This window comes from Lacerta agilis, chromosome 3 (assembly GCF_009819535.1).
Source record: "Lacerta agilis isolate rLacAgi1 chromosome 3, rLacAgi1.pri, whole genome shotgun sequence".
In the NCBI taxonomy this organism is placed as follows: domain Eukaryota; kingdom Metazoa; phylum Chordata; class Lepidosauria; order Squamata; family Lacertidae; genus Lacerta; species Lacerta agilis.
The window spans coordinates 61,422,054-61,443,154 of record NC_046314.1 but is presented as its reverse complement, the minus strand read 5'-3'; the positions used below and the strand labels follow the sequence as shown (position 1 = coordinate 61,443,154).

At 39.7% G+C, this 21,101-nt stretch overlaps 1 protein-coding gene across 4 annotated transcripts; it reads left to right on the top strand.

The window, feature by feature from the left end:
- Positions 1–1,281: 1,281 nt before the first annotated feature.
- On the top strand, positions 1,282–20,570 carry FBXO30 (F-box protein 30). Of its 4 annotated transcripts, XM_033143938.1 has the most exons (7): positions 1,282–1,477; positions 10,839–10,879; positions 11,152–11,251; positions 12,242–12,273; positions 13,844–13,948; positions 14,295–16,359; positions 17,737–20,570. In XM_033143938.1, the coding sequence occupies exons 5-7, from the start codon at positions 13,884–13,886 to the stop codon at positions 17,938–17,940; spliced, it is 2,334 nt and encodes a 777-aa protein (XP_032999829.1). In that variant the 5' UTR covers positions 1,282–1,477; positions 10,839–10,879; positions 11,152–11,251; positions 12,242–12,273; positions 13,844–13,883; the 3' UTR covers positions 17,941–20,570. The 4 variants fall into 4 exon arrangements, with proteins under 4 accessions (XP_032999829.1, XP_032999830.1, XP_032999832.1 ...); XM_033143939.1 differs by lacking the exon at positions 12,242–12,273; XM_033143941.1 differs by lacking the exons at positions 11,152–11,251; positions 12,242–12,273.
- The last annotated feature ends 531 nt before the right edge of the window (positions 20,571–21,101 follow it).

The following is a 21,101-nucleotide window of genomic DNA, read 5'->3' as shown; positions in this document are numbered from 1 at the left end:
CATTTGAGGCACAGGCACTCAAACCATAATAGCTAAATTAGCTCATACTTCAGACATTTTGACAACCAGTACACACAAAACATGCACAAATTAGTTGTGTTTCCGAGTAACATGAAGGAATTTGTACACCTTTCTTTGTGAGACGATCCATATCCAAGCCCAGCAAGGCCAAAAGCCTCTCATGTCCAGGGACATATCTCCGCCAGTTTTGGATATGATTACTGTACTGTATTTCAAAGTAAGGAAATGACACCATCAACAAACAAGGTGTAATGATAGTAAGCAGAAATCCAAGTGCCCTGTAAATGGAGATAAGAGGTTCAGAAAAATACCAGCAAAGAATTGTACCCTATGACAGCAGCCTTCACCCCAGAATCTTTTCAGCAGAAGAATAGTGGAAAATGCAATAAAGCAGAAAAGTGCCTCCGTCACGAGTGCCTACACTGAATGCAAAGCCAGCCATTGAACAGTGAGGCAGTCTCATTTTAGGGGGACAATGAAGAGGTACCATGGAAATTGTCTTTTATTCTTACATTTTTACTATGTGGCAAGATAGCTGTATCTGTCAAACTCTTGAAATAATAATAAAGAAAAATGAAGCAGGGCAGACCTCTCCCTTGCCTGCAAGTACCACCATGCCAGGGCCTTCTTTTTCCTTCCGCAAAGCATCGGTATATATCCCATTGCATCCGCATGCAGTGGAAATCATGCCTTTCAAAACCAATAGTCTGGTTCCCCGGTCCCTTGCCGTATCATATATGAAGCAGAGCATGTGCGAAAGAAACCTGGAACTGGGGAGCTTCCTCAGAAGCAAATTCCAGAGTACGGCTGCAACAGTCTTAATTCCGTAAGTATTAAGGAAGAAGATTAATAATAATAATAATAATGGTAATAATAATAGCAGTAACAACAACAACAACAACAACAACAACAAAATAAAACTATTCCCGCATGATCGCTTGCACTCCTCCGGGGCCATTATCCTCCGAAATAACAATTCATACTTTTACTGTAAATTAGCATAATTCCCGGAGATAATGGCCGCGAATAAAATACAAGGCGCCCTTGTATTTTACAATAAGGGAGAGCGACGCGGAGGTGTCGCCGGACTCCGGGACAGCCTCGGCCACGCTCCCCCGGTGGGAAGCTCGCTTCCCTTTCGCTGCGTCACCGGCGCCTCTGGTCGCAAGGACTCCCGTTGCTCCTCCTCCTCCTCCTCCTCCCTCCTTTACGACACCCGCTCCCCCAACCGCCCCGCTGCGTGCAGCTGGGGAAGAGAGAGCGCGAGCGAGCGGCGTAGCCGGAAAGCGCCGCTGCGAGCCAGCTCTGGAAAGTCCTCCGCCCCACCCCTCACCGGAACCGGATCGAATCTTCAGGGCGTCCGGGGGAGCGGCTGCCTCTCTCGCCTGCTCCTCTCTCTTCCTCCCTCCGCGTTCGAGCTGCTTTTACGCGCAGGAGGCGGGAGAGCGACCGAGCGGTGAGTCTTTTGTGTGTGTGTGTGTGTGTGTGTGTGAGAGAGAGAGAGAGAGAACACGGACGCGGGGCGGGACGAGTCTTGAGGGCTTTTCTCAGTCTGTCTGTCTCTGCTCCCCTCGGTGGGCTGGAACTACGGCTGCTGCTGCTGCTCCCTGCCGGCCGACAAGTAAACAAATGGCGGCTGGTGGAGGTGGTGCGGTGCGTGGTGTGGTGTGGAGCTGCGGGGTCCCCCTCTGACTCCTGCCGGAGCAGGACGGGCCCGGCCTGGTCTGGGGCGGTCAGCCCACCTTCTCGCAGGGTTGTGAAGCGGGATGGGAGTGATGGTGGTCGTCGGGGCCCGGAGGGGGGGGGGAGGCGTTGCAATGAGTGGCTGACAGCTGGCGCGGTCCTTTAGGAGGAGGCCCCGGGAGGTGCTTTCCTTGGGGCAGTCGCGCTGCTGCTTATGGCTCCCCCCGCCCCCCCCGTTGTGTTTAAAGACGGGTCTCAAAGGAGGGTAGGGGTGGGTGCGAGGGAAGGGGAAGATAACGCCTGTGGCGCTGGCTCCTTCCCTTCTCTTCGCCGCCCGCCCCTCCTCTTCTCTCTCTCCCCTTCGGTGTACTGTAGATGGAAACAATGGACAGAGGGGAATGGACCGCCTCCTCCTTGAGCCGATTACTTAGCATGGCTACGGCAGTTATAATGCGGAGCTGCTCAACCACACGCAACACACACAGACTCCCAGCTCCCAGTGGTCAGAAAAGCCCTATTGTGAGTTGGGGTGTGTTGGTGAGGCTGCTGCAAGGCATCGCCCGCCCGCCCCCGGTCCTCGCCTCAAGGGAAGGTGTTAAACAAATTAGTACAGATAAGCGTGTTAGATTCACCGGCGGGGATTTCCCTGGGTTCCTATATGGGCGTGTGTTAAAAATAAGTGGTTAAATGCAAGGGCAGTTCTGCCCTAGATGACTTGGCTCCATTGAGGGTTGTCCTGTGGTTAAGCCTGAGCCTTAAAAGGAGACGGCATCGTTCCCTATGTTAAACATGTGGGTGGGAAGGAGTATGGCTCTGCCTGTCACTTGTTATAAGGAGGAATAGAACACAATAGAAAGTGGTATTGATTCTTGGAATAGCATCTTGAATCTTTGCCTACATATCTAATATGGAAGAGTCTTTAATAATCAAAATCGCCTATTGAATTAGAGTGGATGGGTATAATGTTTTGTAAACGTTTGTAAGCTGAAAGCAGAATGCAGTAAAAGCTACAGTTTGGGAAAGGAGACATTGTAGTTATTGTGAAATAAGAGAACCTTGTCAGATTTTTAAAAAGACATCAAACAGTGACCATAGGGACTATTGTTCAGAGAGGAATATTAACACTACTTTAGTTCTCTGAAAGAATTTCCCTATCACATTTTGTTGGCATCTACTGTAACAGAACCATTTGTAGTTTTTGTGCTACGTATTAAAAAAAAAATTGATAGTGAAAGAATATAGCTGGGATTTGAATTATGCTTAAGTATATGGCTTAAGCCTGAACTTAAAAAGAGGGGTGGGGGTAATCCTGTTCAATAAAACATTATCAAATATGAAATTCTTTAAGTGACATGGTTTGTATATGTATCTGATAATGCTTATTTTATCTGAAAAAAGTTGTTACAATTGTGAGCAGCTCTTTGAAAATAAGCCTTGGAGTCATTCAGTATTTGTGATTAGGCACTGAATTTCTGTATTCACAAACTTCAACCTTTTCCTTAAGCTTCTCCCTACATTCTTTATCTTAGGTGCAATCAAGGGGTGGCTGATGTGGTGGCTGGGTGGATAACGTAATATGTATGTGCTTAAGCAAGCTTTGAGGCGGCTTCCTATTTTTACATACTACTATAATGTCTCTTAAAGATGTCCTGCAGTACTTCCAGAGTTTTTAGAAATTACATAGCTTTGGAAACCATATGGAGAAACTATTGCCCAGCTGTAGTACATTAAGCCATTTGATCTGTGAAGTTGTTTCTGAAAACACTTCAATCCCAACCACATTTTTCAAGATTAAGCCCATTTGATTTTAAAGGAATTTACTATATTAAATGGGACGCGGGTGGTGCTGTGGTCTAAACCACTGAGCATAGGGCTTGCTGATCAGAAGATCGGCGGTTCAAATCCCCATGACGGGGTGAGTTCCCATTGTTCGGTCCCAGCTCCTGCCCACCTAGCAGTTCGAAAGCACGTCAAAGTGCAAGTAGATAAATAGGTACCGCTCTGGCAGGAAGGTAAACAGTGTTTCCATGCGCTGCTCTGATTCGCCAGAAGTGGCTTAGTCATGCTGGCCACATGACGTGGAAGCTGTCTGCGGACAAACGCCGGCTCCCTTGGCCTATAAGAGCGAGATGAGTGCCGCAACCCCAGAGTCATGTGCGACTGGACCCAACTGTCAGGGGTACCTTTACCTTTACTATGTTAAATAGCAATTTATGGGCAGTAACACCTTGGGGTGGGGGTTCTTTCCACATTATGTCATACATCAGATTATATTCCCAATCTAGAAACTGTAACACACAGTTGCAGGCTATAGACATGCTGCTCTATGCAACAGGCTTTGTGTTGAGCAGAGTTTGGGTGCTGACAGCTCTTGCTGAGAAAGAGAAGGCTATTGGTGTCTGGAATCTGTTTCCAACCGACCTAACCACATTCACCATTTGTTCAAAGCTGCATGTGTTTCTCCAATCCAGCAAGTAGCAGCAAACTTTACAGCTATTGAAGCTGGATGCAGATTTTTCTCTGTGCATCATCTGTGCCCTAGGCCCCAGTTTAGAACTCTTTCTGTAGGTGCAGATGTTAGAACAGGGCATATCAGCAAAAACAAGTCAGCATATCTAGTAAACCATTATCTTGCTTTTAAATTAAATCCAAAGTTTGAAAGTCTCCATTGGGCTACAGATATTTAAAATAAAAATAAATAGGTACAAAACACACTTGGTGTCCAGAACCATGATGAAGGAATGTAGGCAGTCTTTGCATAATTGTGAAATATTGAAAACACATTGCCATGTGTTTTAGTTCATAGCATTTTGAGAGAACTAATCACTTTTATAATATTTTAATCTAAATTTAATAAGCACCCTTAATTTCTATCAAGTGAAAACTGACAATACTATTAGCATAAGATGTAAATGTATGGAACAGCCTAGAATACATAGATATACCTGAAGGAGCGTCTCCATCCCCATTGTTCTTCCCAGACACTTAGGTCCAACACCGAGGGCCTTCTGGCGGTTCCTTCGCTGTGAGAAGCAAAGTTACAGGGAACCAGACAGAGGGCCTTCTCGGTAGTGGCGCCTGCCCTGTGGAGCGTCCTCTCATCAGATGTCAAAGAAATAAACAACTACCTGACTTTTAGAAGACATATGAAGGCAGCCCTGTTTAGGGAAGCTTTTAATATTTGATGAATTATTGTATTTTAATATTTTGTTGAAAGCCGCCCAGAGTGGCTAGGGAAACAGCCAGATGGGCAGGGTATAAATAAATTATTATTATTATTATTATTATTATTATTATTAAGCTTTAAAAATAAGGCATTAGTAAATGGATGGCTGTACACCACAAGATGCATGAAATAGCCTTTACTACAGGGATGGGGAACATTTTGGGGAGTTGAGAGCTTCAATGGGTGTTTGGAGACCTGTTGGAGTTGCAAAACCAAAAGGAGGTGGGATCTGAACATTCAGTTAAATAAATTATTTCAGAAACCCCTACCCTTGAATATTAAAACTAAAATTAGAACATTAATGTTAAGACAGGCATAAGTCTGATAATGCTCGCTGACATGCTTATTTTGATATTTGCTTCCTTTCGTTTGTAACTACAGGTACATCCACACCTCTTCCTTAATGGTTTTATTACTGCCATTTAACACTTCCCTTTGTTTGTATTTTTATTCCTTTTATTTGGCACGTCACACTTGCATGTTTGTGTCCATTCATTCCCTCCCCACATTTTTAAATTACTTTTGTTTTCTTGAGCTGTTTCCATTCATTAATTGTGAGGTGGGAAGGGGTTTATTTCCCCCCTCTCCTTTGCAGTACAGACATGTCACTATCTGATGCTCTTACTGGGTAATTTGAGAGCAGCAGCAGGTCACCATAAAGTATACAAGACAGACTGCACAGTAGACTTTCAACCAGATGTGCTTATGGTCAGAAGGAAAGAAAATACAAAGGGGCTATAGGACCAGCACTGAGTTTGGTGCTGCAGTGCAGAAGATAAAAATAAAGAAATAAAGTTATGGGTGACAGGAAAAGCAAAAATAGTTATAATTCACTGGTGGGGTAAATTTAGCAGTGAAGGTAGAGGGCAAGCAGTTGAGTGCAGATGCCTAGTTACAACTATCCTGGGTTTTATTTTGTACATTTATTTGGTGGTCCAGGCTCAGTCTTGCAAACTCTGGATAACTGTTTCTGAAAACGTTATTTTGAGAAAAACGCATCTCTTTTCTAAATTTATGTTAATTTCTAGAAGTAATGTTTGAAAAATTGTGTATAAAATACTATGTCCTCAGTGTTAAGTCTATCTTCCTTGCCTCAGATTCCAAGCTATGCAAGTGGCTTCTTTAGCGCAAGTGCAACTACAGAAATTAACAATTTGCAGACTGTAGTGTAATGTGTGTGGTAGATTTCTCACCCCAATCCTAAAGCTGAATGCTTCTTTTAAAGATTACCTTTGTATAAACACAGTACAGTACTGTGCAAAGCTATAATCCTTAAATGCAAATAGAGCTGAAACGTCAATTTAGTTGTAGCATTTAACAGAGAAGGAGAAGTTTCATCTATAGACCAGGTATTTTCAGTGTTAGAATAATGGCATGGATCACAGACAGTTTTGTACTAATTACGGTACAGAAGCGACTATTCTTAAGATTCCAGAGTTTCACAGAAACCTGGCCAGATCATAAGGAAGCCCTCTTTCCTAATGCAGTGAATTTGATGATAGTCTTGGGCACTTGCAGTCTGTGCTGCTCTGATGTTTGCCTCATCTTGCTTCATGCTTCATCATGACTCCTGTGTTCCAGTTCCTGTTCAGAGATGCTTATAATTATGGCACATGACTAGTAAGAAAATCTTGGTCATGTGGTGTAATTGGGAGAGGAGAAGGCAGAAAATTTATGGAGCAAATTGCAAAGCCTATGGTACCTGAAACCAAATGAGGGATTGGGTATTTGGCTGGAGAGCAAAGGGCCCTCAGGATACAATCATAACATTCTATGGATGCAGTTAAAAACCTGGAACTTACACATAGCTATTCTTGGCTTTTTAATCTTTAAGTGATCAATTGTTTCCCCCCAACTCTAGAACAGTTGTTGGACTCTTAAAGAGAACCCTCTCCCTTAAATGTTTCATACCCTACTTCTGCACAGCCTGCTGCATGTGAGGAGAAATGTGCAGAAATGTGTTACACATTAAATTTGACTCTTTGCTTGGGTTCCTATGCTAATTTAACCAGGTAGTGCTGCTGTGTCTGATCTATCCAAGTTCTTTTTTTACTATGTTTGTATAACAGCCTACTGTACCAAGTACTGTACTTAGGAAAATAAAGCATGTGATTGAAAGCGGATCTGTCAGAAATATACTTGTATCTTTTTAAAAAAGATATTTTTAAAACAAGTACGTTTACTGTTCATCAAGGTATTAGTAAATAATGGTTTTGAGGATAGAAAGATAAGTTACCAAAAAAAGAGACATTAAGAAAATCAGTTATTTTGAACTGCCATCTCAAAGCTAAACGTTTGTAATGAAATGATTGTAATCTAGTAATAAACTTAAAATTCTAATTGAAAATAGTGAAATAAACAGAATTCTACGTCACCTAAAAAGCAAAGACAGAAAAATACTGTAAAATTAGATATTTTATCCCATGCTTTGCTTGACTTGTGTGTAGTATATGTATGTGCAATAATAAGGAATTTATTGCCTACTTTTGAATGTGCTAAGTATTGTAAAATAATTGAAAGTCTATTGCAGAAATATTTCCATTGTACATGAATTTAATGACTTAAAGTAACAGTAACAAACAATATGCTCTGATTTTCTTCTTGCCACTTTATTGGCCAGATACTGAAATTAAGTACAGTTTCTGGAGGCAAGATAGAGGGTTTGTAGTATCAGCTGTACCAATTGTCTTAAGGTATGTAAAGTTAGAAGGCCAGCCGTTCTAAAAAGATATTTGAAATGGGAAAGCAGAGCTCACGTTGGGGTAGGGGATTGAGATGTTCACAGCAGTGATCCCAGCTCAGACTTTAAAACTGAATATTAGGAAGAGGAAAAGAAGAGGATGATGAAAGGTGCTCATGTGGAGCTCTCAGTGTGATGTAATTTTGATCTGAATTCTGAAAATAGGCAGAAATAATTTAGAACTTGTAAGCAATATTTTTGAGCAATTGATGTTACAAACTAATCTGAAATACTACTTACTGTTAAGAGGCTTCAGCACATTAGTTTTGCAATCCTGAACTTACACCTGTGTATGAACTATGATTTGTGAGGGGCTGCTAAACTCATATCAGACCATACTTTGAACTGATGCAGGTTTCCACAATACAGCTTGGGCTCACTGTGATTTGCTGTTACATCTGAATTCAGAACCACACTCCCATGGTTCTGTCTCAAGAGGCTTACTTCTTCATGGAGGTGGGAGTAAATTTATGAATTTGTGAAGTTGAGTGCTAAGCAGATGAAAAACACAAGAAGACAAGCAGCTCTAAACCACAGCTTACTTGTTCTGAAAGTGCAAACCATGGTGTAGGGTAGGTTCTGAGTTGCACCTAACACAAACCAGGATGTTTGATGTCTTAGTTAACCAATTGGTAAGAGATTACCATATCACTGACTTTTAAACAGTTATCTTAGTGTACTTTATTAAATGCATGAAACAGTTGAAAAATACACACTGACATGTTAGAATTCCAGTGTTCAAAGTTTAAAGTGTAGCTATAGTAACTGGATACACAAGAGGCAGAGAAGGAGTTGAATTACACTTTGAATACCAAGAGCTTTCTATTTCAAGTCATTATTATGCTCTTAGTTGTTCATACAAACATTGGTCATCGGGTTGTTTGCTACAGCTGGAATTTTAGTTTTGGCAGCAGACGTTCCAAACACAGTTTGAAAGCTCTAGTCAGCTGATTGTAGTATGTACAATAACATCAGGTGATCTGTACCTTCTAAGAACAGTGTACATCTCACCAGAACTGTGTGTATTTTTAGGTTTCTTGGTTGGTAACAGGCAAGCACGCATACTTCAACATCTCAGATGAACTGAACCCAGTTGCTGACATTGCCTAATCAGAAATGAGCAGCTGTTCTGCCTAGGTTTGTTCATTAGGAAGAGACCAGTATATCAGAAGCTGTTACCTTACCGTACTGATTCACAATGGTCAATAAGACTAGGTTTTGGCAAGCAAGTGTCTAGGAGCCAGCTGAAATATATTTGTTTCACCAGGATTGCAGTTCAACTACCTTGCTCTTCCAAGTGAATGTAGTGTAGTTAGTTCTATGAAAAATAATACTTTGAACTGTCAGAATTTTAAAAGGTACGGTGTTGGCATTTGCAGGTTTTGCACACCCTTTCTCTCAGATACCAGTGCTGGCAACCAGCAAGGAGGGATTGGGAGGGGAATTATTGGGAAATGATGCATAGGCATTGTGTGCATGCTTGCTTTAAAAAGAACTGAAAATCTTGTGACACTTTGACCACAGCATCAGATAAAACAATCCAAAATAAAACATCACTTCACTGGAGTATACTAATATAAAGTGTACATTCAAAGGAACATAATTAACAGGAAACTAAAATATTCTCTTAAAACGTTTAAAAAGAAAACATTACTAAAGGAAGTCAAAATATAAAATGCACATTTAAAACAGCACAATTAGCAAAAGAATAAAATATTACCATAATCCTAGAAGATATCTGCTGCTTGCTGCCAATCCAGCAGCGACTGGAAGCTGAGGCTTAATGACCTAGGTCTGCACTAAGAGGTAGCCAAGATGGTCTCTGACCTCTTAAGCAGCCTCAGCTTTTGTAGCTAGAGTCTATGAGGGTCCCACCCTCTCAAGCCAGGTGGAAAAAGGCAGGGAGCAGGTCTTCCAGGACTCTCAGCCAAGAGTCCTGCAGTTCTCTGCTCCTGAACCAGCATACAAAATCATTTTTATTGGTAGAACTGAGCTAAGGGCATTGGTTAACTTTTTCACTGTCCATTACCACATAAATTTCTCTATTCTACATCAATATGTTGTTTCCTTTCCTTCTTGTTCCAGTGTGCTTTCTTTGTGTTCTTGCTTCTTGATCACTTTCTGTTTCTCTTCCTGTTTCACTATTAATGCAGTGACCCGTAACAGCTTCTTCTTGCTATTCTTTGAAAGAGTACTTTCTGACTTCTAGGAATTGGAATAATATTTGTCCAACCCTGTAAATTATTTTAAATGCACGCTTTTCAGAGGTGGAGCTTTAAAAACAAATTGTTAATTATGCATATAATTCATTTTGAGATGCCTGTTTTGATAAATAATTAAATGTTGATATAAAAAAGAAAATTCTACAGGTCGCAATTTATGGACAGAGTTCAAATATGCTGTTTGAGTAGCATTTATGGGATTTACTGTCACATGCACTGAATTGAAACACGAGATCATCACATCTGACTGTGGAAACTGGTTTAGTACCTGGATTACCAGGAATTAAAATATTACAGCCATGAAAAGAACGGCATGGTACTGCATGGTGAAATACCAATAAAGCACTGCATTCTATTATCAGTTGTCTGGTGTTCTATAAATTTAACTTATCTGGATGCTAAGTATATTTACTTTCACATATATTTCTTTATTTGAATAGAACTTACTTCCATGGAAGTGTGCTTTGAATTGCAATATTGAAAATCATAACAACAGTTTATATGCCCACGTTTTGTGAAACCCCAGTGACTTATTTGTTAAGGGAGTAGTGGCGTTTAGAACAGAAAAGTGTGTGTGTGTGTGTGTGTGTGTGTGTACACATGCTTATTCCATTCTGTACTTACTGCTTCTGAAGCAGCTTCACAAAACACAGCTAGGGTGCATTGGTATATAACAGGCTATTTCCACAGTTGATAGCAATGTCCAGATGTGGAAAACACCTACTTCTCCGCTAGTCTATCAAAAAACTTGCCTTGTGAAAGAATGTTAATAATTTTTAAAGTTTACATTGGTGTTAAGAAGATAGTGGGTGGCTGGGTGGGTGGGTGTGTATATATATGTATGTGTATGTATATGTATATTTTCTAATCAAGTTGGTAAACTATAATTCAAAGGTTGATACTATTTTTTTAAAAAATTAACTTTACTGAAAATGATTTGTTACAGGAAAAAATCAACCTGAACTCTATTCCAGCAATAACAAACTGGTAAGTAAGCTCTTATAACAAGGGGGCTGGAGGGCGGGGGGTGGGGAGAAAACACAAGGAAATACATTGAATGGAAAAACTAATGGTGAGGAAACTTCATCAGATATGCTGCTATCATAATTGGATGCTTACAACCATAAGAGTTTATCAGTTTTGTAGTTCTTGCAATAGATGTAATTAGCAGTGTCAGTCACTAAATTTTCTCACCTCACAAAGGGGGAAAGGGATATGATAATTCATAGTTTCTGATATCTGATTCTGTTTTTTCCTAGTTTCCTTAGCTGTGAGATTATCCTCATCTGCATATTATAGGAATGAAGTCTACACAGAAAAGTCTCATTGCTCTGCTGTTCCTTGGAAGGTCTTGATTTGGTGAGTCAGTTTTCCTGTTCATAGGGATGTTCAAAACCAGTACTGAACCACTTCTTGAGCAAGAGAAGATAGAGCTGAAGCTTGAAAAATGACGTCTTGCTATTTTGGTTGCATTTATAAGTAGCAGAATTTGCTCTAAGGCCTGGTGTATTTGAATGGCTTGTGAGCTGAGGAGTTCTTGCATTTGTTGCAAGTTCACTAGGTGGCTTTAGCCAAGCTTATTTTTATTTATTTAAAGCATTTTTATCCCACTCTTCTGCCAAAAGGGCTCCCAGAATGGATTAGAACTAGAAAACAGTCTTACTCAGAGACCTACAATCCAAAACAGGGATGGGGAGCTTTTCAGCCCAAGGACCACATTCTCCTCTGTGTGAACCTCATGTCAGTGGTGGGCAGGGCCAGAGACAAAAACGAGCAGGGCAATGAATGTGAATTTTACCTTTGTACCAGTAGGTTAGTTTCTACACACTTGCACACCCCTCCCTTTCTTATCTAGGACCAGGTAGAGAGGCCTGAGGTTCCCTGTCCTTGATCTAAAAATACATGGCACAGAAGGCAAAGAGATTGAGAGGGAGGAATAAAAAAAGGAAAATTCCACTAATTCTTAAGTTCCTGAATCCCTTTGGGTGGGGTGGAGCTGCAGTGAATAATTGGTACCCACCTTGGATTACCTGAAATATGGCTTTTTAAAAGTTAAGGTGAATTTTGTGCATATATTGTCACCACTTTCATCTTTGGGCCTGAATCTTTTAAAGTATTCATTAAAAGAAGGCAGATGGCTCTCTTCTTCGTGTGTGGTGTCTGCATGGTTTTGGAGTAAGACCAAGCGTGATTCTTTACTGCATCTGTTAATTTCATCCTTGAATGACACATGAGTAAAGCAAGAGACTAGAATACTGTTAATGCCATATAGGACTCCTCAATGAAGCCCTCTTTCTTTGGTATGATGGTATTGTCAAAGTGATGGATGTCAACCTTTTTCTTTTTCAGGTACTCTCCAAATCTTAGAGGAGCAAGTTCAAGTACGTATTGACAAGATTTGGTTTATTTGAAGAATACTTTTCTTAAATTTGGTGGTGAAACATTTGGGCTTAAAATACGTTTTTGGTTTCTTATGCTTTTAGTTTTTTATTGGCTTATTCAGGGGCCAGTTTTTAATTCAGAGACAGTGTAGTAAGGCTCATGTTGGATTTGAATGGGAGGTGCATTGAAAACTTTTTCACAGCCATAGCCACATTTCTTGCAATGTGCTTGTAATGTGCTTGCAGTGTACTTGTGAAGATAAAATTCAATAGTCCTATGTATGAATCCTGAACTTAGTTGGGAAAGGATTGATACAATGTGATTAGGCTGTTACCATTTATCACACTCTACTGAAACATATTCAGTAGGCTTTGACCTGGGGTCGTATTGCAGAAACATCTACCTTCAAGTTGGTTTTTTGCATTTAAGAGGTGGATATGGTCTCTAAATTATAGCTTATTCCTCATTATTAGTATTTTCTAGCACACCAAATTCTTCTGCAAAAAAATAAAAGAGATCAAGAATTTGGGGTGCATATAGCTCCTAATTACATTGTTTAGCATGTAAAGCACCTTTCCACCTGAGGATCTTAGCAGGTATATATATTCAACTTGTGTGTGGTATTAGACAAACATGAAAGAACTCATTGCTCACTTTATGTTTGTTGGGAAGATACATTCTTAAGCCTAGATCAAACAGTTTTTCTGTAGTGCCGTTTTATAGGTCTTGTGCAGACACACAGGTGTGTGTTGGTGAAGAGCTTTACAGGGTTCCTTCCTCTTTAACAAGGTATTGAAGTCCTTGAAAATTCATATTAGCTTATTATTCATTATTTGGTCACTAGAGGGAGCTAAAATACCATTTTGAAATTTAACATAATAAACAAAGAGTTTGTGTAAATATCAAATAACTTTCGTCTTAGCTTGAAAGCCTTGTTTGCTGCATTTGTATTCGCCCAGACAATATCCATTTGTATATGCCCAGACAATATCCTATTTTTGCAATTACAGGTAGGTAGCTGTATTGGTCTGCCATAGTTAAAACAAAATAAAAAAATAAAAAAAATTCCTTCCAGTAGCACCTTAGAGACCAACTAAGTTTGTTCTTGGTATGAGCTTTCGTGTGCATGCACACTTATTCAGATCTGAAGAAGTGTGCATGCACACAAAAGCTCATACCAAGAACAAACCTAGTTGGTCTTTAAGGTGCTACTGGAAGGAATTTATTTTTATTTTTATTTTTGTTTTAACTATTTTTGCAAATTTGTTTTGATGTTATCTAGGGTTTGATCAAAATCAGGGGTCCCCAAACTAAGGCCCGGGTGCCGGATGCAGCCCAATCGCCTTCTAAATCTGGCCCGCAGACGGTCCAGGAATCAGCATGTTATTACATGAGTAGAATGTGTCCTTTTATTTAAAATGCATCTCTGAGTTATTTGTGGGGCATAGGAATTCGTTCATATTTTTTTTCAAAATATAGTCCGGCCCCCTACAAGGTCTGAGGGACAGTGGACAGGCCCCCTGCTGAAAAAGTTTGCTGACCCCTGATTAAAATCTATCTTGGAAACAGGTGCCACAGGACTTTGCAGCGGTGAAGTGATTTTGTCACCATGTTTACACTGTCAGCGGGGGGAGGACTTCCTACTATGCCTGCTTTGAGTGTGCCTGAACGCAAGTAAGTTTTAATGCTCCAGTGCTTTTAAAAAACACTAAAAAGGACTAGAAATGTCAATGTGGGGTGGTAGTAAAATCCCAAACCTATAAAGTTTGTGGGACACTGAGTAGAGCTCCTAGGAAATAGTTTTTCTTTTGGAATGAATGAAATGCTTTTGAATACAAAGATTGGCAAAACATGTGAAATTATGGGTTTTTTTAATATGCGGTAGCCAAATCTCCTACATACAATGGCATATAATGTGCATACAGTGGCACTTGCAGATATTTTATATGACCACAAGTTTTGATGCTTGCTTAAAAACAAATATGGACATTAGGTCTGCTTTATCTTTCTCTTTTCCTAGAGCTGAACTTGCCACCGTGGAAGAACATCAACATCTACATTGCGTCAACTGTGTTAGTCGGCGTTGTATGACCAGACCAGAGGCTGGCATTTCCTGTGATTTGATTGGTTGCCCTTTGGTTTGTGGAGCAGTATTTCATTCATGCAAAGCTGCAGAGCATCGCCTTTTATGCCCACTTGAAAGAGTGCCTTGTCTCAACAGTGGCTTTGGCTGTCCATTTACTGTAGCCCGAAACAAAATTGCTGAACATCTAGAAATTTGCCCTGCAAGTGTGGTATGCTGCACTATGGAGTGGAACAGATGGCCTGTCAGTTATGCAGATAGAAAATCTTATGAAAATCTTAGTAAAGATGTTGATGAAGTTGAACAGTTAGACATGGCTCTTGCTCTTCAGGATCAACGAATGCTCCTTGAATCTCTCAAAGTAGCAACTATGACATCGAAAACAGGTGATGAGGTGGTAAAATCCAGAGAACAGACTTCTGTTGCAGGTGCCCCTGATGCTGCACTTTCAAATGGCTTGATGCCTGTAGATGAAGAGTCTTATGGTGCACTTTATCAAGCTACTGTGGAAACGACAAAGAGTTTAGCTACAGCTCTAGATATCCTGAACACTGCTACTAGAGATATAAGCATGTTAAGCTCAAAGCTTGGCATTTCACCACCTAAAACAAGTGAAGATTTTCAGCCAAAAGAGCAAAATTGTAGTAGAGTGCATAAAGTAGAACTTGACTGTCTAGATGAAGATAACATGGGAGCAGTTGGTGGTATTCACCTGGATATCTTGAATCAAAATACGCAGTTGGAACAAAATGGCTCAAGTGACATTTGTTACGACACCATGCAACAGTACAATTTGAATATGGGTCTTGATACCTCTTTATGCAATGGCTTTCATGCAGACAATATAGGCGCAGATACACTGCAACAGAGTAAAGAACTTAGTATGTGTAATTCTGACCAATCTAATGTAGCAAATGGTATATGTAATGCTTCCCATGTTGAAGCATTGGGTTATTGCAGCCCTATTCCTGTAGCAACACAACTTAAGGAAGAATTACCTCTCCACAGTTTGTCTAATGGCACTGTCAATCATGTATATCTGCCACAGTACTGTAATGAAGAACTGATACAGAAACAAATTGAACAAGACAGACTGAGAAGCATAGATGTATTTTCTTTAATTCCTCATCGTACCTACAATTTCCTTGCAAATCACTACTTATCTGCACCAAAGGAAGACAAAGCAGTGGATACATCAGATTTGGAGATAACAGAAGATCCTATGGGTCTTCATGGAATAGATTTAATCACAGCAGCATTACTGTTTTGTCTTGGAGACTCTCCCGGTGGTAGGGGAATATCTGATAGTCGTGTTATTGACGGATACCGTGTTGATTTTGGGACGCAGACGTTTTCTCTCCCTTCTGCAATTCTGGCCACAAATACAATGGTAGGGGAAATTGCTTCAGCCTCTGCATGCGATCATGCAAATCCACAGCTCTCAAATCCAAGCCCTTTCCAGACTCTTGGGCTAGACTTGGTGCTAGAATGTGTGGCTAGATACCAAACAAAGCGTTCAATGTTTACATTTGTTTGTGGACAATTGTTTAGACGAAATGAATTTCCTTCGCATTTTAAGAATGTACATGGTGACATTCATGCTGGCCTCAATGGCTGGATGGAGCAGAGGTGTCCTCTGGCATATTATGGATGCACATATTCTCAACGCAGATTCTGTCCTTCAACGCAAGGGGCAAAGATTATTCATGACCGGCACCTTCGGTCATTTGGGGTTCAGCCATGTATATCTACTGTGCTGACGGAGCCCGATAAGAGATGCTGTTTAGGACTGCGTAGTGACCACCTGAGTAATCTTCCTTTTGAAGTTCTACAACACATTGCAGGCTTTCTAGATGGTTTTAGTTTATGTCAGCTTTCACGAGTGTCGCGATTAATGAGGGATGTGTGCGGAAGTTTATTACAGGCACGAGGAATGGTCATACTACTGTGGGAAAAGAGGACATATCCAGATGGAAGTTCTTCGTGGCAAATAAAAGAAAAGGTTTGTATGCATAACCATACATGGAATTGCCTTTACCTCTGTTTTAGAATTCGTATGTTCTTTTGTCTATGGGTTGTGGTCTCCCAAGCATGGTGGGTCCTCATCACTGCTAATAAAGATAAAAGAGGAACTAAAGGTAAGAATTGTGCTTTTTGAACAGGAAGCCTCTAGTGCCTCATAAACCCCTGGAAGCAAATGGCCCCTTGGGAACACAGGTCAGATTCCTCCCTAGCCTTGTCAACCAGTGGCTAGTGAGCCTATAGCAAATAGAGTGGGCAGCAAAGTAATGAGAGTAAGCAAAGAAAACATTGGCCTGTGTGGTGTGCTAATTGATCAGAGGTAAGACCAAAGCTGATGTATGGCCAAGGTAGTGAGACATATGCTGGATGAGCCAAGTGGCACTGGACAGTGTGGGACCCTGGCTGAAGCAGGAGTTTGTAGTGAGTTTATAAATAATTGGATCTGTAAAAGGTTATGCTAGTGAGCACAAGCTAAATATTGAACATGAACATTGAATCAGTAGTAAAACATAAACACAACCCTAATAAATATTTGTAGATGGGCTATCTCTGTAAGACTAGCACATTTGATCTAAAACAATTTGAGAATAAAAGCACCACATGGTTTAAGGGAATGCTGTTACAAAATCTTATTGTTCTTATTGTTACAAAAACAATAAGAATGTGTTAATAATGCCCTGTACCTTTAAAAATATTTATATCCTGCTTTTTATTAAAGATTGGTTCTCGAGGCAGCTAATCATTAGGATCCAGTGTGGTTAAAATTGCCATAGAAGTTCATGTGTTTGTGGCAGGAGGATGGACGCCTACTGATAACTATTATTTGAGTCTTTCATTTTGACTTATTCTTGCCATAGCTTCTTATTGCTAAGAAAGGTGGATGCAGATGAAAGGTTTTCTGGTTGCCAAACCATTACACTTTGGTTGATAACATCTCACAGGCTTAATTGCCAGTAAGAACATTTCCCTCCTCCCTACGCTCTTCACTTTTGGCGATAAGTGGTTAGTGTTACATCTACACCAACACCTGATAACCAAACCCTCATATGAATATATTTTCAAACCATGGTTTGGCAGTAACTGGTTAGCAAAAAAATCAATTGCAATTGCAATGTTAGCCAGTTACCTCCCATACCAAAAAGGAGGATGAGCTGGAGGAAGAGTCTTAATAATCAAACTGTAGCTTCCTGATCAGACCATTGTATTTCTTATGAACTTAGGGTTTTGTGTTTACTGCTGTACTGCCATGCACTTAGTAGTTGAAAAACACTGCTGCCAAACACTGTTATAAATGCAGTCTTTGAACCCTGAAAAAGCAGAACTAAATGCACTTTGATAAGAAAATTTTATTTTCTAGGTGTGGCGATTCAGCACAGCTTTTTGTACTGTAAACGAATGGAAATTTGCTGACATTGTAAGCATGGCTGACCACTTGAAGAAATGCAGTTATAATGCTGTAGAGAGACGGGAGGAAGCTGTACCACTACCGTGTATGTGTGTCACACGAGAACTTACAAAAGAAGGACGGTCATTGCGCTCTGTCTTGAAACCTGTACTTTAAACACGAAGAATTTACTCCAATTGCACATACACTCAAGCACCTGATGTAACCTCTATGTAATACTTTGTGACACTTTATTAATTTACTAAATACAATTTCTAGGTAAATCTACTCTGTCAGTATGTACATAAATTTTTGAAGTGGCATTTATTTTTTATAATACTGTCTGGTTAAAAGTAATGAAAGTTGCCTTACTGTTTGAAACAATGGAACTTGCTGGACAGGGTAGTTTATATAAAACTCCTATCTGTAAACTTTTCATTAAGGATTTTCCTGACTTACGGTTCTGTTTCTTTTTATTCATTTCTAGAGGTATGCACATTCAGACAGGAGCAATTATATAAACAGGAATCTGACCAAACAGCATATATTTGGTCTCTTTTCAAATAAGGATACAAGTGAGAAGCTGAATGCTACTTAGCATTTAGCAGTGCATATTATGAACAATCTTTTCCATTTTTGAAAGATTGCTGTGCTCATTTAAGTTGATTCAGTGGTATGTAACACTGTTTCTAGTTTCTAGTTAAGGAGACTTATATAGGTTGGGTGCTTTTGGTGTTGATGCAAGTAAGTAAGGGGCGCAATCAAAGCTCTTTGAAGTCCGTTAAAAACTCCTGATTTTAATGAAGCAAAATTCCTTTTAATGACACTTTTTCTTCATGGTCAACAAAGGCTGCTGCAGCTAAAAGTCTAATGTAGGGCTGGGGAACCTTTAGCCCTCCAGATGTTCCTGCACTCCAGTTCCCATCAGAACTAGCCAGCATGGTCAGAAATCAGGGATGATGGAAATTGCAGTTCAGCCAAAGGTTCCCCAGCTCTGGTGTAATGGAACAAAAGTTAATTTTATTTCAGACTTCGATGTATACCTAGACTAGCATTTTGGATTAATAAATTTTCTCCCATCTTCTGTTGGCAAAGATTGATAAAAGTTGAACTTGAACAAAATTCATGTTGCTTGTTGTAAATTAGCTACAAAGGATCCACAATTTTTAATTCATTGATCTAATGAAGGGCTTGTTTTGTGGTATCAACGTAATACATTTTATTGTTAACATGTCTACAAATGTACTAGTTGCTTCCAGGCTATTTTAAATTGCATAGTACTCTTGATTCTGAGCACTCTTTGAAGTTGGTTCCACTGAAATTTGGAATTTGCTTCTAAGCAAATGCTTTTAGGCTAGAGGTGTCATGCCATCTTTATAAGATGAAAACCTGTTCATTGCAAACAGCATATCTTAAATGCATGTTCATCTTTATCATGACTCCATGGTTTTCCAGTCTTCCATAATGAGGACATTGTGTTGAATGTTTACTGTAATTATAAGAATGCCTTTAACTATACTACCATAACTCTCTTTATACCATAATGCTAGTTTGAGCTTGTGCCATAGACTAAAGCCAAGACTGTATTAATAGGGTGTTTCCATTTTGAAAAAAGATGGTTATAAAAATGGCTACATTTGAAGTGTTTATAATGAAATCATTTAAGTACTTGATCCAAGAGTTCATATGTTCAGCATATATGACTCCAATCTGGGAAATAATTGCCTTTTTCATAACAAGTTGCCCTATTTTTTGAAAAACAAACCTCAGCCTCATTCTCTAGTGCCATATATTGATACCATTAAGGAACGGGAATGCTTGCTCTACATGGCTTTTGGTAATGCATGGATCTTGGGATCAGTTAACTTTTCTCACAAAGCTGCCTTTCTCTTTGAAGGGTCTAGAGAATTTTCCTTTAATCCTGCATAATTTTTCTTCAATCAATAGAACACTTCTAATTTTAGTTGTAATACCTGAGAAGGGGACATCATTATGAACATTCTTTGTAAATTCAAGTATACTGCTCTTACAACCAATAAATCTCTAGTACCCATGTATAGACATTTTCTTCAAGAATCTGTGGGAAGTTGCCATTCTCCAAAACAGAGATGTCAGCCCAGGAACAATCAAGAATGTCCATTCCACAGCTTTTACAAGATACTTCCGTATACACTAATCTTGAACCATCAAATATCTCACCAGTGTGTACTTAAGTATTAACTGTGGGGTTTTGGGTGTGTGTGTGTGTGTGTTAAATATAGAGATAGGCAAAAATATGCCTTGGCCTCTTTGAGACAAATATTGTAACATGAGACCTTTTACACTAGAAGGCTCCCTAGCTCCAAAAGTAATTGTACCTGTTAGGAAAATTGATTAATTTTTCCACATTTAGCTTTTTGAACACTTCATTCTCAATACTGTGCACTTTTACTTTGAAATTTAGATACTGTGGGGTTTTAAAAACTTTAATCCAGAGCTATTAAAACATTAATGCTAAATAATCTGTTTGGTATATTCTTCTGTGTGCAGGAATTCAATGCAAATCTAGGATATCAGTATTTCATACTGCTATGCAGTTTTTAAACAAAACAGTGGCATGTAGTTTTTCAATACTTGACTTTTTCTCCTGTACTGTACCTTATATTTTAAATACACAAATCTGCCCCAGTACTTTGTTCCAGTTGGTTGCCTTTATTTACATTTTCCAGCTATTCCTTTCTCACCAACCCCACTCCTTTGAATGTTTTCAGTTAATGCCATTTTTTGCAATGTCTGTCATAATCTTAATAAAATGTATTTGCCATTTCTCTCTTTAGTGCATGCTTTTCCTTCATCTAGGACGATGTGTTTTGTGCTAGTGACCCTCATGCTATTTGTGCTAGGCCATGGTGTGGAGGTAGGGGGTAGAGCATTTGCTTTGCAAGCAGGTCCTAGGCTCAATCTACACAATGGGCTGGGAGTATCCCTTCTGAAACCCTGGAGAGTTGCTAACAGCATAGATAGTTCCAGTTACAGGTAGGTAGCCGTGTTGGTCTGCCATAGTCAAAACAAAATAAAAAAATCCTTCCAGTAGCACCTTAGAGACCAACTAAGTTTGTTCTTGGTATGAGCTTTTGAAAGCTCATACCAAGAACAAACTTAGTTGGTCTCTGAGGTGCTACTGGAAGGATTTTTTTAATTTTGTTTTGAGTATAGATAGTATAGCTGAGACAATACTCTGCTAAATGGACTGATGGCATGACAATATTGAACCAATTTGGGTCTAAAACTGAGTATAGCTGTGATTTATTGTTAGTTTTCCAAAGCTGCTAAGTAGAATTTATCATTTTCTCAGGAAG